Source organism: Neofelis nebulosa, chromosome 2, assembly GCF_028018385.1.
Source record: "Neofelis nebulosa isolate mNeoNeb1 chromosome 2, mNeoNeb1.pri, whole genome shotgun sequence".
NCBI lineage: Eukaryota > Metazoa > Chordata > Mammalia > Carnivora > Felidae > Neofelis > Neofelis nebulosa.
The window spans coordinates 206,438,937-206,453,896 of NC_080783.1; the positions used below are offsets into that span (position 1 = coordinate 206,438,937).

Consider the following 14,960-nt stretch of genomic DNA (forward strand, 5'->3'; position numbering starts at 1 on the left):
GCAAGCCGAGATGTGTTACTTCCATTTTTCCGTGAGTAAGTACACAGCAAAGGTTAGATGGTTTGTCACGATCTACATAATTAAGTGTACAAAAGAATAAAAACATGAGAAGGTGTTTTACTGTCTGAACCCACAAAGTGGTCCCTTAGTGTCAGAACTGTATCTGTAATTCCTCATAAAGTGAAGTCTCTCTGAGCTGCCTCCATTCGTGTTTCTTTTATTTTTTTAACTTTTCATCAAAAACTTTAGGTGGCGTAATTTCAATATGTATGCTCTGATTCATATCAGTGATGAGTTCTATGATGGTATGCCAAACGGTTTCCTACCCTTTTGTTTTGGTGGTCTTCACCTTACATACAGGGTAATTATTGATAGAGGAAGACTTCTTGCCCTTTTGTCCCTCTTGCCCTGACCTGACCGGAAGGACTGTTGCACTTCTCAGATCGATCTTCCTGTCCATTACATTTTTAATAAAGAAATTAATATCATAAACTCTTTCCATAAAAAGCTTCTGGAGGCAACTTACAATAGAAACAAGCCATAAAATAAAACCTTTGAAAAAAACCATTGGATAGGTTGGGGAATGATGTATTAAATACTTAAACTTTAAAATGTGTGATGCTCTGTCACTGTTGCGGGTTTGAAATTTGCACCTTGGTGCAGGAAGAAAACAGCTGCAGACTTTGCACCTGGACTTTGTTACTTTTATATTTGGCTGAATGAGTAACTTAACTGTAGTCCACTTTGGTTAGTGGTTTGCTTCCTGCCTCCTTTGTTCCAGGTAGTTGTTTAAAATTAGAGATGTCTGATAGCCTGGTGGTTTCTCCGGGTCCAGAAACTTAGATGTAAAATTGGCACTTTCCTTGTCTCCACTGTATGATTTTGATAGTTTTTCTTACTAATGTTACTAAATATATTATGTATTTGTCTAATTTGTACTGTAAGGAGCACAAGATGATTATGAAATAGACTTGACGTGTCAAAAACTCTGTAGAAATATTTAAATTTAGTGTGTGCATTGACTAATCTCTTAGTATTTAAATAGAAGAATAAAAATTATTTCCTTATTTTAGAATTGTTAGCTAAGACTAGTAAAATTTAATCCAGTAGTTTGTAGCTATAGACCTGTCTTTCACAGGCTCTTGTACTATTTGCTGTACAAACCCACAACCTTCTAAATACTGAAAACATTACTTTTTGTTAAAATTGCACAGGGTTGGGTTCATTCTTGGTAATTTGGAAAATTTAGAAGGCATAAAGAATAAAAACTACCTGCAATTCTATAACTATATCACCAGTATTTGTTTTCCTGTATTATTTATATGTGTCTATGCATACCTATCCATATGAAGCTGGAAAAGTAGGTCTAAAAGATGGTCTTTTTAAGAGGAGAATTCACTTGTTTCCTTAAATAGTGGGCCCGCAGATCTGCAGAGATCTGTAAACCAAGGGGTCTCCATTCCTTGAACCTTTAGCCCTTGACTCTCTAACTGAACTTTTGCCATATTTCTTAGAGATTTTAACATACCTGTAGACCACCTTGAGGGTCTGGGGGCTGAATAAAATTCATAGAATTTCAGAAGAGACCAGTTACATTTCAATACAGTTAGCTGGGCACCTGGGGGGGCTCAGTCTGTTGAGTGACCAACTTCGGCTCAGGTCATGGTCTCACGGTTCGTGGGTTTGAGCTCTATGTCAGGCTCTCTGCTGTCAGTGCAGAGCCTGCTTCAGATCCTCTGTCCCCCTCTCTCTGCCTCTCCTGGCTCACACTCTCTCTTCTCAAAAATAAGTAAACATTTTAAGTAAACTAGTACAGTTAGCAAAACACGAAGACAGACTTGAGATCCAGTAATAAAGGTGCCCATTAAAGAACAGATTCCACTGGCTGTCCACAACTACCAGAATTCTGAAGCTGTTGAGAGTAATGAGTTGGTAAGTATAAATTCAGGCTGACAACGGTAATGTGATATGAACATTTTTGTGGTGTTGTCTCTCGGTCACACAGTCATAGTTACTGCTTCTACTTGTATGGTGTATCATGATGGTTTAATTTAGGGAATACTATGTGGAACTCCTATTAGAGGCGATCTCTCCCACTTCTCTCCCTCAGCCATCCTGAGGGGCACACCCTCCCTTGTCCTGGTGTTGTGTGCACCATACACGTCACTCTATTGACTTTCCTACCTTTTTAGAATAAAATATAACACATTCATAAAAGTCCAAAATACACATTTGGCTTGAAGAATTGTCACAAAGTGGACATCTGCACGAGCAACATCCAGGCCAAGAAATAAAGCTTCCCAGTACTCTAGAGTCTTTTTTGTTGCCCCTCCCAGTAACACCCCCTTCTCTCCCCTCAAATCATAGGCACTGATCTGGCTTTTATGGTGCTTCATTTATTTTTTTATTTTTAATTTTTTAAATGTTTGTTTATTTGGGGAGAGAGCATGCATGCACGGAAGTGAGAGAGAATCCCAAGCGAGCTCTGGCCTGACGCCGGGCTCAGTATCACGAACCGTGAGCTTATGACCTGTGCCCGGATCACGAGACAGATGCTTAACTGACTGAGTACCCCAAGCACCCCTATTTTTTATTTTTATTTTTATTTTGCTTCAGTGCTTCACGATGTAAGTTTGCATCCCTAAACATTAGGCTTTAGTTTACCTTTTTCCTCCTGGGATATTGCCAGGTGAAACCCAACCCATGATGAAATCTTGCACTGCCTGCCTCCCTGGCTCCTTTATCCGGGCTGTGGTTGAAGGTGGCTGGAGAAAAACACTGTCATAGCTGTGTGTCTGTCTGCGTCTCAACCCTTTTAATTTGGGGAATTGCAAGCTTATACGAAAAAACGGAATCCCAATCTGGATCTTAAAAAAAAAATTTTTTTTTTTAATGTTTTTATTTTATTTTTGAGAGAGAGAGAGAGACACAGTGCAAGCGGGGGAGGGGCAGAGAGCGAGGGAGACACAGAATCTGAAGCAGGCTCCAGGCTCTGAGCTGTCAAGGCAGAGCCCATTGCAGGGTTTAAACTCAAGGAGTGTAAGATCATGACCTGAGCCGAAGTCAGATGCCCAACCGACTGAACCACCCAGGCGCCCCCCAATCTGGATCTTTTAACTGCATCGGTCCACTTACCCTTATTTCCCCCCCCCCCCCCCCCACTTACCCTTAAGTACTGATCTTTCCTGTGGTTCAAATCTGTACCACATTTTATGGCTCCCCATTACTTGAATATGTTTTAAAGCTTCTCATTTCTTGAAACATAGCCTACTTTTATAGTCCATGACTGACTCTTAGAATGTTGTGCAGGCTTATTTTGGGGGTATCGGTAGGTTCTTTTGTTGTTGTCACGTTTCTTTTGTACTCGGTTATCTTTGATTGCATGCTGGTTATTGCACATGGAAAATCTGTGGGGATTCCCTTAGGGCTGGCATGACGCCACATCCTCCAGTGAGACCTTACTTATTTCTGCCAGGCATCTGGGATCCCTGCTAGTTAGGTACCAGCACAACCTGAGTTCAATGCTGAGGTCCCCTTGTTCACCCAAGCTGTAAGAACCTGATACGAAGGCCAGACTAACACCATGACATTCCCTTCCCACCCCACAGTCTCTTTCTCTTTCTCTTGCTCTCCTCAGGGGTAATGGGTTTACTTTATGGTTTCCTGAGGTTGGGGAGATGGAGAGGCTTTTTCTGGTTCACTTTTACCATGAAGTAATGGGAGAGGGCAGTGTGGTAGAAAGAACAGTAGGTGGGGGAGTCCAGGTAAGCCCTAAAATATGGAGTGTGGACCAGCACACCAGGTAGATACAGCCTGAGCTGTCTGATACCACTCTTCTCTACTTCCGTTAGTTAACACAGAAAATAACATGTGCACTTAACTCTGGACATAGTGTCTTTACCTCTGTAATCAGTACAAGTAGCTTGGGGTGCCTGGCTGGCTCACTTGGAAGAATGTAACTGTTGATCTTAGGATTACTTAAATAAAAATAACAAAAACCAAAAACACATTACAAGGACCTTAAACCATTAAGAAGTCGATCCTCTCTTAAATTGCTTATTTCTTGTGTTTGTTTTTTTTTTTTTTTTTTTTTAGTAATTTTTCAAAGTTTGTTTGTTTGTTTATTTATTTTGAGAGAGAGAGAGAGAGAGAGAGAGAGAGAGAGAGAGAGAGAGCGCAAGCATGAACAGGAAAAGGACAGAGAGAGCAGGAGAGAGAGAATCCCAAGCAGACTCCACATTGTTAGCCTGGAACCCAGTGCGGGGCTCAAACTTATGAAATGTGAGATCATGACCTGAGCTGAAATCGAGAGTCAGACCCTTAACCACCTCAACCACCCAGGGGCTCCTGTTTTCTGTATGTATTTTAGTTCTGCTTTTTAAAAAACTCAAAGGCTGCCTTATTGTGTGTAGGACTGTTGGTGTTTTGTTTACCACCGTCTTTGGTTTATCATTCATTCCCTTCTGCATTCTAGACCTCCCCTCTGCAGTGGCTTTTTTTTTTTTTTTTTAATATGGAATAGAGCTTATAAAATTCCTTTTGAAAGGGTCTGTCGATGGCAAATTGTTTTCACATATCATTGTCTGAAAATTGTCTGTATTTTGTTCTTGTGACATTTATTTTCCCTAACGTGGGCCGTTCTGTTCACGTGCAGTGCTTGTGTTGCCGGTGAGGGGTTGGGGCCTGTTTTGTCATCGTTAAGAGTTTTTTCTTTGGTTTGGGCATTCTGCAGTGTCACTGTGACCTGTTGGGCTAGATTCTAAGTGTATTTATCCTCCTTGCAAAAGGTATCAAACAATTCCTCAACCATCGTGTCTTAAAATGTCTCATCCCCACTCTTTCTTCTCCCCTCGAATCCCAATAGGTGTTTGTTAAGGTGTTCCCTGACTCTTCCATTGCTTTGTGCTGTGTGTCCCAGAATTTCTTTAGCCCCACCTTCTACTTTACTGATTCTCTGTTCAGGTGAACCTAATCCACCGTTAAGCCTTTCTGTAGAGTTTTGACTTTGAGTTATTATAATTTTCATTTCTAGTTTGGTTCTTTATCATATCTGATTTTTTTTTAATGTTTATTTTTTTTGAGAGAGACAGGAGCATGAGCAGGGGAGGGGCAGAGAGCGAGGGAGAGAGGGAGAGTCCTAAGCAGGCTCCATGCAGAACTCACGAAACCCTGAGATGACCTGAGCTGAAATCAAGAGTCAAGAACGCTTACCCGACTGAGATACCCAGGTGCCACTACAATGAGTTTTACGATGTTTAATGATATAGAAAGATGTTAATGATATATTTGTTAGAAAAAACTGCAGGTCTCAGTGTCAGTAGTGGTTCTGTCTGTATTATGGAGTTGCTAATTAGTTTTTTGTTTTCTAATTTTTAATAAAATAGATAGAAGTGATTTTTTTTCCCCAGTACATATGTATTTCTCCCCATGATTGGTTTAAAAGATTTTCTTTAAAAAAAGCTTTAGAATATTGTATCTGAAAATGGCAATGTTCATTTGCCGATATTTGGATAAATGGGTAAAGCCTTCTCTTGCATAAACCATGTGCATAATATGCTTTTGTTTGTCTATTTATTGGTTTTCTTTAAAGTGAAATAGGAATTTAAAAATACTTCTGAAGAAACCTCAGTGCAGAATCATTTTGCATTTTTATTTATTTGAAGTTTTATTTATTTAAGTCATCTCTGCACTCAACATGGGGTTCAGATTCAGAACTTCGATTGAGAGTCGCACGCTCTTCTGACTGTGATAGCCACATGCCCCTCATTCTAGATTTTTTAATTTAATTTTTTAACGTTTATTCATTTGTGAGAGACGGGAGGCGGGTGGTGGCAGGGGGAGAGAAAGAGAGAGTGCGATTCTAAAGTAGCCTCCAGGCTCTGGGCTGTCAGCACAGAGCCCGACGTGGGGCTTGAACCCGTGAACTGTGAGATCATGGCCTGAGCCGAAGTCAGCCGCTCAACCGACTGAGCCACCCAGGTGCCCCACCTCATTCTAAATTTTAATGTTTTCTCTCCTGTTTCCAGTTATCTTGGCCTATGCCTGTTTTGACAGCAATTTTTCTTTTTTTTAATGTTTATTTATTTTTGAGACAGAGACAGAGCATGAACGGGGGAGGGTCAGAGAGAGGGAGACACAGAATCTGAAACAGGCTCTGGGCTCCGAGCTGTCAGCACAGAGCCCGATGCAGGGCTCGAACCCACGGACCGCGAGATCATGACCTGGGCCGAAGTCGGACGCTCAACCGACTGAGCCACCCAGGAGCCCCAACAGCAATTTTTCTTAATGGCTTATCTCTAATTTTTTCTAAAACATTTTTTCTTCTTGAAAATAAATTTTTTGAATTTCACACTCCCATCTCATTAGTTTGTATAAGTAATTTGTGAGAAGAATATGATCACCTGATTCTTGGTAAGTATATAGGTGAGCCAATTCATGCAGAATAGCAAAGTGTACTACAGAATAGCTTTGTAACCCTGACCTGGGTGCCCAGAGTGCGATAGCTTTCCATCTGTATATTTTGCAAGAGAAATGGAGAGTCAGTACAGTCAGGTGCTTAAAATAGCATCTGCTATATTACTTTGTAAAACTAAATTTTTTGTAAAAAAAAAAAAAAAAAATGCCATGTTTTGAATTCTATCAGATAGGAAAACAATTTTAATCATTACCGTTAAGGCTCAGGATATAAGAAGAAATATTGTTGTCCAAAACGTTTTTTACTTTCTCCCTTTCTCTTTCTCCAGGTGGGTCCTATGTGTATGAACTGAGTGCAGTCCTTATACACAGAGGAGTGAGTGCTTATTCTGGCCACTACATTGCCCATGTGAAAGATCCACAGTCCGGTGAATGGTATAAGTTTAATGACGAAGACATAGAAAAGATGGAGGGGAAGAAATTACAACTAGGGATTGAGGAAGATCTAGGTAAAACCTTTAAGTTGTGAGTGCCCTTTTAAAATATAAATTTTTTTTTTACTGGAAATATTTTGATAAATTTTTATGGCCCAAGATTGGTATGGGTTATTAAGGGTATTTGCATGTCTTAAACACACGTAAAATCTCTGAACATCTTTTGTTAGCAATGCCTGAATTTAAAAAAAAAAAAAAAAAAAGATTTTCCTCCAGAGATGGTTTCCATGATGTTTTTCTTTGTGTTGGGAGATGTATGTTGGAGAAATAACTCTAGCAGGGGACCTTTGCTCTGAGAACAGTGCCTGCTCCTCCCTGTTAAGTATCTTATGCCATCCCCAGAGTGTGATGCAATGCCTCTGGGGAGTAAGCTGCTTGCGATTTTGTAGTGATGAGGTCTGCCTTCACAGTACTTTGTGAATAGCACCTTACTCTGGAGCTGTCATCCTGTCCATTTTCTTGGGCCAGAAGACCCATCCCTTCCCTAACGAAGTGCACAGTTTTTCCAGTAGAAGCCATCTCAGCTGAACTTTTCATTACTCTGTCTCTGTGTTTGTCATTCTTGGATGAGGCTTGGACTTGGGAGTCTAAATAAGAGAAAAGGAATGGGAATGGGTGTGTGTCTCCTCCACAGTTCTTCGTGGATCAGAACCACTTGCCCAAGGTGTCAGGGAGGAGCCTCCAATGGCCATTGGAGTTGGCTTTCCAGGCATGTGGGTAGATCTTTCTGCAGATATTTAAGTGGCAACGATATTCTTGTAATTGAGAGAGGTATTTTCTGCTTTTAAATAACAGGTGTTTATAGATATTCAGCAATGTTATTCCCATCCCATCTTAGTAACACTCAGGGTCTTAACCTTTGCTTATAATTTTTCTTTTTGTGAGAGTCTTTCTGGGAACAAAACTGAGATGTAGCTTTAAATTATGAATAATTGTGTTGTGGTTTTATTTGACTGTTCTTCACTGAAGTTTATTTGATTTGTCTTCATTTTAGTCAGAATTGTAGGAATAAAAGCATTGGTAAGGCTGTCCTATCTACTGTTTCTAAGCAGCCCTAAATTTTAGAGTAGTTCAAGAGAAAGAGACTCCACACCTATCAGGATTCCATTCCAGTGTTTTTTTGTTTGTTTCTAATGTTTATTTTTGAGAGATAGAGGGGCAGGTACAGAATCCAGAGCAGTCTCTAGCCTCTGAGCTGTCAGCACAGAGCCCGACCCCACAAACCGTGAGATCATGACCTGAACCGAAGTCAGGTGCTTAACTGACTGAGCCACCCAGGCGCCCCTCCATTCCAGTGTTTTAATGCCACTATGCAATGTTCGTTACAGCTTTCATCTGTTGTTTTCTTTTCATCAAAAACAGAAAATCCTTGTTTGTTAAATTCCACGAGTCATTTTCACCTGTGTTCTATTATGAACTTTTATGAATTGTTTTATATTCCCATCTTCTACAAAGAATTGAACATGTTAAATCATAATACTTTCTGGTTAGAAGTGCCCAACTGCCTCTTTACTGTATATGCTCCTGACGTTTTTAATTTACTGTTATGGTGGTCTTCAAACTTTTTGTTCCTGTATTCTCTATAAGAATATTGAACGAATTTGCGTTCCTTGCAAGTTTTAAAACCCGACATTTTCGTCATAATTTTAAGTGCTCCAAATAATGTGATTTTCTGACATAGTGAAACTGGAACATCACTTTTAAGAGCGTCCAAATGAAATTAGTTAACAGTCAATACCCACTATTTCAGAGACATATGAATTGGTCTTTGTTTACAGCAGGACACTTTTAACCCTCCCCCTTTCTCCCATACTAGTATTTCCATCATTTCCATCTGACCCTGCAGAATTTTATTCTAATGGAATATACTTCAGATTTCTTTAACCATAAAGCTCTAAATAGTTAAAGTTCTTTTTGATTGAACTTTTTCTTTTTTCCCCCCAATATCCTTCTCCCTTTCCCCTTCTCCCTCCTGCCCGCCCCCCCCCCCTTGCCTCAGGATCCAGCTTTATCTTTTAAATTATAAATATCACCACATTGGTCAATCCCATATGAGTATGTTATAGAATACTCCTGAATCAAATAAAAAGCAAAATTTTATTGTAAACACATCTTTTAATGACATGGCTGAGAATTTTTTTTTAATCCCTGGGTGAGGTTATATCTTTCCTTTGTAAAGTGGGAGAGGGATGACTGAGAAAGGAGAGGCAGGAGCTATCAGTGGAACCTCAGCTTTGAGGCAGCTCGATTCTACAAAAGTATATAGTGAATTGGAGATCTGGTCATTGATTTCCTGAGAAGTAAGCGTGATCTCATACCACCGGAAGGTTACCCCTGGATCCTAGGCACCAATCTGAAGATCACTTTCATGTGATCCACTTGCCATGCAGAACACTTAGGAATGAATGCCATGCTACTGAATTTGTAGAGATTAGTGGCTAATCTTTATGCTCATTAGCATTTCACTATTTTGAACATGCTATTTTATTTCTTTGGGCAATTAAATCTGCGTATTTTTTTTAACTTGTTGAATTTTGATTTTAATTCCAGTTAACATATAGTGAGTCAACAATTCATCTGCCAGTATACTCCCTAATCCCCATCATCTGTTTCACCCAGCTGCCTGCCCTCCTCTGCTCTGGGAACCATCAGTGTGTTCTCTGTCATAATCTGGATTTACTGTATTTTTTTTTTTTTAATCCTTCAAAGAACATTCATTTTGGAGAGAGCTCGAGTGCGCAAATTGGGGGAGGGATGAGAGAGGGTGTGATCAGAGGATCCAAAGCTGTCTCTACACTGACAGCAGCAGGCCCAATGCAGGGCTCAAATTCCCGAACCCTGAGATCATGACCTGAGCTGAAGTCGGATGCCCAACTGACTGAGCCACCCAGGCACCCTGATTTTTAAAATCTTTTTAAGTTTACTTATTTATTCTGAGGGAGAGGGAGAGAGAATCCCAAGCAGGCTCTGAGCTGTCAGCACAGAGCCTGACATCGGGCTCGATCTCACTAACTGCACCATCATGACCTAAGCCAAAATCAAGAGTCAGACTCTTTACCGATTGAGCCACCTAGGCGCCCCTGGACTTACTTTTGTAATTTAAGATCGACATTAAAATAAACTCATAGCAGTAGTACCTTTCATTTGGTTCTAGGTTTTTCTTCCTGAAAAATAGTACTTTCTTACCATCTTATAGAAATGGAATATGGCAGGCAAAGGGGGTAGGGTAGTAAGCTTGTTTAAATACTCAAGCATCTAAAGAGCATGCTGAATTTGTATTGCCTTTTAATGTTTCAGATCCCTGTGAAAGTATCTTGAATGTGTATTATAGAAATTTGTTTTCTGTGGCCCTCCTCCTTCCCCTCCCCTGCAAAAGGATGAACATACTAGAGGCATTCTAATTTAGTTATCTTTTATTTCTCGACCTCAGCAGAACCTTCTAAGTCCCAGACACGTAAACCCAAGTGTGGCAAAGGAACTCACTGCTCTCGAAATGCATACATGTTGGTGTATAGACTACAAACTCAAGAAAAACCCAACACAATTGTTCAGGTACCAGGTAAGCAGTTTTCCAGGGTTACATAAGGCAAATATGTTAGAATACTGTGCTCAAAGGTCAGTGATAAGAACTTACTGCTTTAGCGGCATCTGGGTGGCTCAGTCGTTTGAGCGTCTGACTTCAGCTCAGGTCATGATCTCGTGGTTTGTGAGTTTGAGCCCCTCATCAGGCTTGCTGTGCTCATCACAGAGCCCGCTTCAAATCTTCTGTTCCCCCCTCTCTGTCCCTCGCCCGCTCACACTCTCCCTCAAGAATAAATAAAACATTTAAAGATAATTACAAAAATAAAAACTTCCTGTTTTAATTTATTAAGATAGGTTGATTGCAGATAGTAAGTGTTGGTGAAAGTAAATATAATCACAAATTTGCTTTTAAAGTAGCGAATCTTGGGGGTGCCTGTCTGGCTCATTTGGTGGAGTGTGTGACTCGATCTCATGAGTAGAGAGGGTTTGAGCCCCGTGTTGGGTGTAGAGATTACTTAAAAATTACAAAATTTTGGGGTGCCTGGGTGGCTCAGTCGGTTGAATGCCCAACTTTGGCTCATGTCATGATCTCATGGGTCGATGGGTCGTGGGTGGAGCCCCGGGTTGGGCTTCTGCTGTCAGCACAGAGCCCGCTTCAGATCCATAATAAAATCTTAATAAATAAATAAATAAATAAATAAATAAATAAATAAATAAATAAAGTAGTGAGTTTTTTTAAAATAAAGGTACCATTAAAAAAAAAGTTTATTTTGAGAGAGCAAGAATGAGAGATAGCCTGCACGAGTCAGGGAGAGCCAGAGAGAGAATCCCAGGGAGGCTCTGAGCACAGAGCCCGACATGGGGCTCAGTCTCAGGAACCCCAGGATTGTGACCTGAGCCGACATCAAGACTCGGAGGCCTAACTGAGCTACCCAAGCACCCAAAAAATAAAGGAACTTTTAACAGAACTGTTCCACTGACCCCTTCCCTCCCAAAGAAAACCACAAACAATTTTAAAAATTTTATAGGTAAGAAAACATGTATTTAAGGAACCATTTGGTTTAATTTGTAAAGCATACAAGTGGGTTTTACCCACTTAGCAAGGTGCCCGGCTGGCTCGGTTGGTAGAGTATGCAACTCTTGATCTCAGGGTCATGAGTTGAAGCCTCACCATGGGCATGGGCTTAGAGTTTACTTAATTAAGAAGGGGTGGGGGGTGGGGAAGAGTTGCTACAGGCCTGAGGGCAGTCTTAAATTGTCATCTTACCTACTACTGGACTGTAGTCTGTGGCATCATCTGTTTTTAAGTGGTATTTGTGAGCCATTTGATGGCTCCAGTTGTCTGGTGACATCATAGAGAACCAGATTGGGAATTACCTAGTATCATTCAAGTGGCTGTTTCCATTTTCACTCTTGTCTGCAGGTTATAGATCTCTTACAGAAAGGGAGACCGCAGTAGGAAGTTCCCGCTAGAATCCTAACCGATATTTGCTGTAATTTCGAGATTGGCATGGTTCTGTGTCTTTAAAAACAGGAAAACATTAGTTTTTGTCTTTCTGTTTTGAATAGCCTTTCTTCAAGAGCTGGTAGATCGGGATAATTCCAAGTTTGAGGAGTGGTGTATTGAAATGGCCGAGATGCGTAAGCAAAGTGTGGATAAAGGAAAAGCAAAGCACGAAGAGGTTAAGGAGCTGTACCAAAGGTTACCTGCTGGAGCTGGTCTGTAAGATATTCTGGGACAGCACTGCTGCCATTATGTGCCTTGTTTCTTTCGTGTTCACAAACGTATATGAACAAACTTTCCCCTACCCTTTCTTATAACCCACTAACGCCAGCTTAAGCACTATAAAATTACTATGTAAACGAGCAATAATTTGATGCATAGCATTCCATATAGTTTTCATTATCATGTACTTTTAAGAATGGGAAGCTCTTAACAAATTAAAAGGTTTAGGTCAGCATTCTGCATATGTATGAGTCTTACAGGCATTTCTATTTTGTGAGATATTAATTTGTTCTTAAAAATCTGATTGGGTTATGGAAGCAACTCACTGCCCTGACAGTCTTAACAGGCAGTCTTGTCTGTGTACTATTTTTAATGATACTGTTATACTAATTTGAAATTTAATACCAAACATTATGCTAAGAATGGAGAGCTTTCTGCTGACCCTTAATTTTTTAAGAATTATCCCACACAAGCCAGCTCATCCCTTTACTGTGTATGTTTATTCAGGTTTACCTAGTGCCTTAGAAAATCCCAACTTTTTAAGCCTTCAGTACCATTGGTAACGATGTGTCTTTAACGTTTCCTAGGCAGACTTCCCCATGTCCAATTCCTACGTAAAGAAGAGAGGCAATTTAATCCTAAATTTTGAAGATAAATACTCAAGTATCATTGTACTTGTGGTTTTGTCTTTTTCATATCTTATTTTTCCATTACTGGTATGCTCTTTTAAACAAAAGATGAATATAAATTGCTAAATCTGTAAGAGTGACTCTGAACAGTTCTTTCTAAACCACATCTTTATTTGATTCTGACTTGTTTTTGTAATGCGTTGGTCTCACTCTGTCCCAAGGGTTGGGATTATTCTAAAGAATGAGACTGACCCTGATGTTACTGAAAATGATTTGGACATGAATATGATTCAAATACCTAAATTTATTCAAAGGAGTTGAGACCTAGAAATCTATTTTTTGAACTGTATTCCTAGTTTTCTGCATTCACTGGACAAGAGAATGGTTCAAAACTGCATTTTATGTTAGATGCAGTTAAGTCCCTCTCTTTTAAAACCGCATTGTCCAAAGGCAGGATGTGTCTGGTTAGCACATACTTGGGCATCTCCTGGCTGTTTTCAGCCTCTAAGAAACTGCTCTTGTGTTCTTAGAATATCTCTCCGTTATCAATACTTTTACCAGTTAGGAACATCTTCCTCCCATTTGCAGTAAACATACATAGTAGAATATCTATGTCGTGTTAAGTGTTGAAAATCCAAAATCAGATGAATGTGGTTTTGTGCTGCCAATCCTAGTCTTTGTTATGCATTTTCTAACTCTTACTTGTGTTTGTGAACATTTATATAAAAGGAGAGTCATTTATCCTAAAACATATGCCTCATTGGGAACACAGACACTTTTGGCCCTTTTTATTGAAATTTAAATAAGGTATCTGCAAATAATGGTAAAGTATCTCTAGGTGAAGTGTTGCAAATATTTTTGAGGCCACAGTCTTTGTAGACTTTTATAATTCCCCCCAAGGGATTTCCTTATGTTCAAAATTCAGGCATTAAAAAGAAAAAAAAAGTTATACATAACTTTAACCAAAATGTACGTTTCTCTCTGGTAAATACTGTCACAAGTGCTTTCCTGTTTTGTGAAGTGGTGAGATGATAGACTGTTCAGTATTTCCACCTTGGCGATTAGAGTGCGCATTCCTTTCTCGGTGCTTGATTACCCATGCCTTCGGAAGACAGTGCTGAGCTGGTTTGCTAGATCACAAATCATAGGGAATCTGCCATGAGTCTTTCTCTAGGACAGAAACGTCAGTAGTGTAAAAACTCTCCAGAAGCAGATCTGCCTTAACTCTTGAGACTTGAGCTCGTCCCTGATTGTCTGGGAACTCTTGGCAGAGACTGATCCAACTCTTTATAGTAATCGAGATTGGGAATGGAAAGACAGACAGACCTATGTGAACCACAGCCCCTCTTCCTTCCATGGGTCCTCCAGCACACTAAAACTAGCACCCTGAATCTAGAAAATCGGTAGAATTAATAATACAGAATTCCATCAGAACCCCAGAACTGCTCTCTGATCTCTCCCTTCCTCCTCTTACTGTAAAATCAGATGTGATTTTTCTGATCTTCATAACTTACTTTTAATTCATATGTAACTGCTCAAAACCAAAACAATAACCTTCACTTGGAAGTTTTCTGTGGGATTCGAGTAGGGGATTGGGAAATCTTGTCTGAAGCAGATTGCCTTTGAGTCACATTATCATACGGGTCCGGGGTACAGCCACCCTGGGCTTTCAATTCCAGCAGCCGGCCCTTGGCACAGAGTGTTTTCTGTACTTCCTGGACTCCTTTTCTCGTGAGGGTCGGGATCCTTATGGTTTGTTTGCGGTTAGCAATAGTGGGCATTGTCTGCTCTTCCCTCCCCAGCACCTGGGGACATGAGAACACCTGGTGAATGGTTCTTGAATGTTCCTCTGTGTCACAGTTCAGTTTTCCCTCCTTTGATGGTCTTCAGATTAGTAAAAATTTTAATCTATGGGACTGTATTTGAGAAAGGGTTAGATATGCTAAGAGTTTCATTTTGCTTTCTTGGACAGAGATCATGTATCTTAGTAAAATTCTGAAGATAACCAGGTGTACTCTGTCCCTGGCAGATTAAACTCGATAAATGCCAAATAAAATTGGGAAGTATTTTGAATTTAATTAGCTGTATCATTATATATTGTAGAGTGTCACAACCATGTTACCTATACTGAATCTTAAGGTCTCCACTTTATATATTGTGTGAATGTATGATTAA

General features: G+C 40.0%; 1 protein-coding gene across 7 annotated transcripts in view; it reads left to right on the forward strand.

Annotated features, from left to right (window-relative positions):
- The window catches only part of USP48 (ubiquitin specific peptidase 48), a 115,626-nt gene that overhangs the window by 62,424 nt on the left and 38,242 nt on the right, over positions 1 to 14,960 (forward strand). For 3 of the 7 annotated variants that reach the window (XM_058718739.1, XM_058718735.1, XM_058718733.1), the window contains exons 9-11: positions 6,744 to 6,923; positions 10,339 to 10,467; positions 12,000 to 12,149. In XM_058718739.1, coding sequence (XP_058574722.1) covers positions 6,744 to 6,923; positions 10,339 to 10,467; positions 12,000 to 12,149 — 459 coding nt within the window. The remainder of the gene's footprint in view (positions 1 to 6,743; positions 6,924 to 10,338; positions 10,468 to 11,999; positions 12,150 to 14,960) is intronic. The other 4 variants (XM_058718734.1, XM_058718736.1, XM_058718737.1 and 1 more) reach the window with 4 other exon arrangements.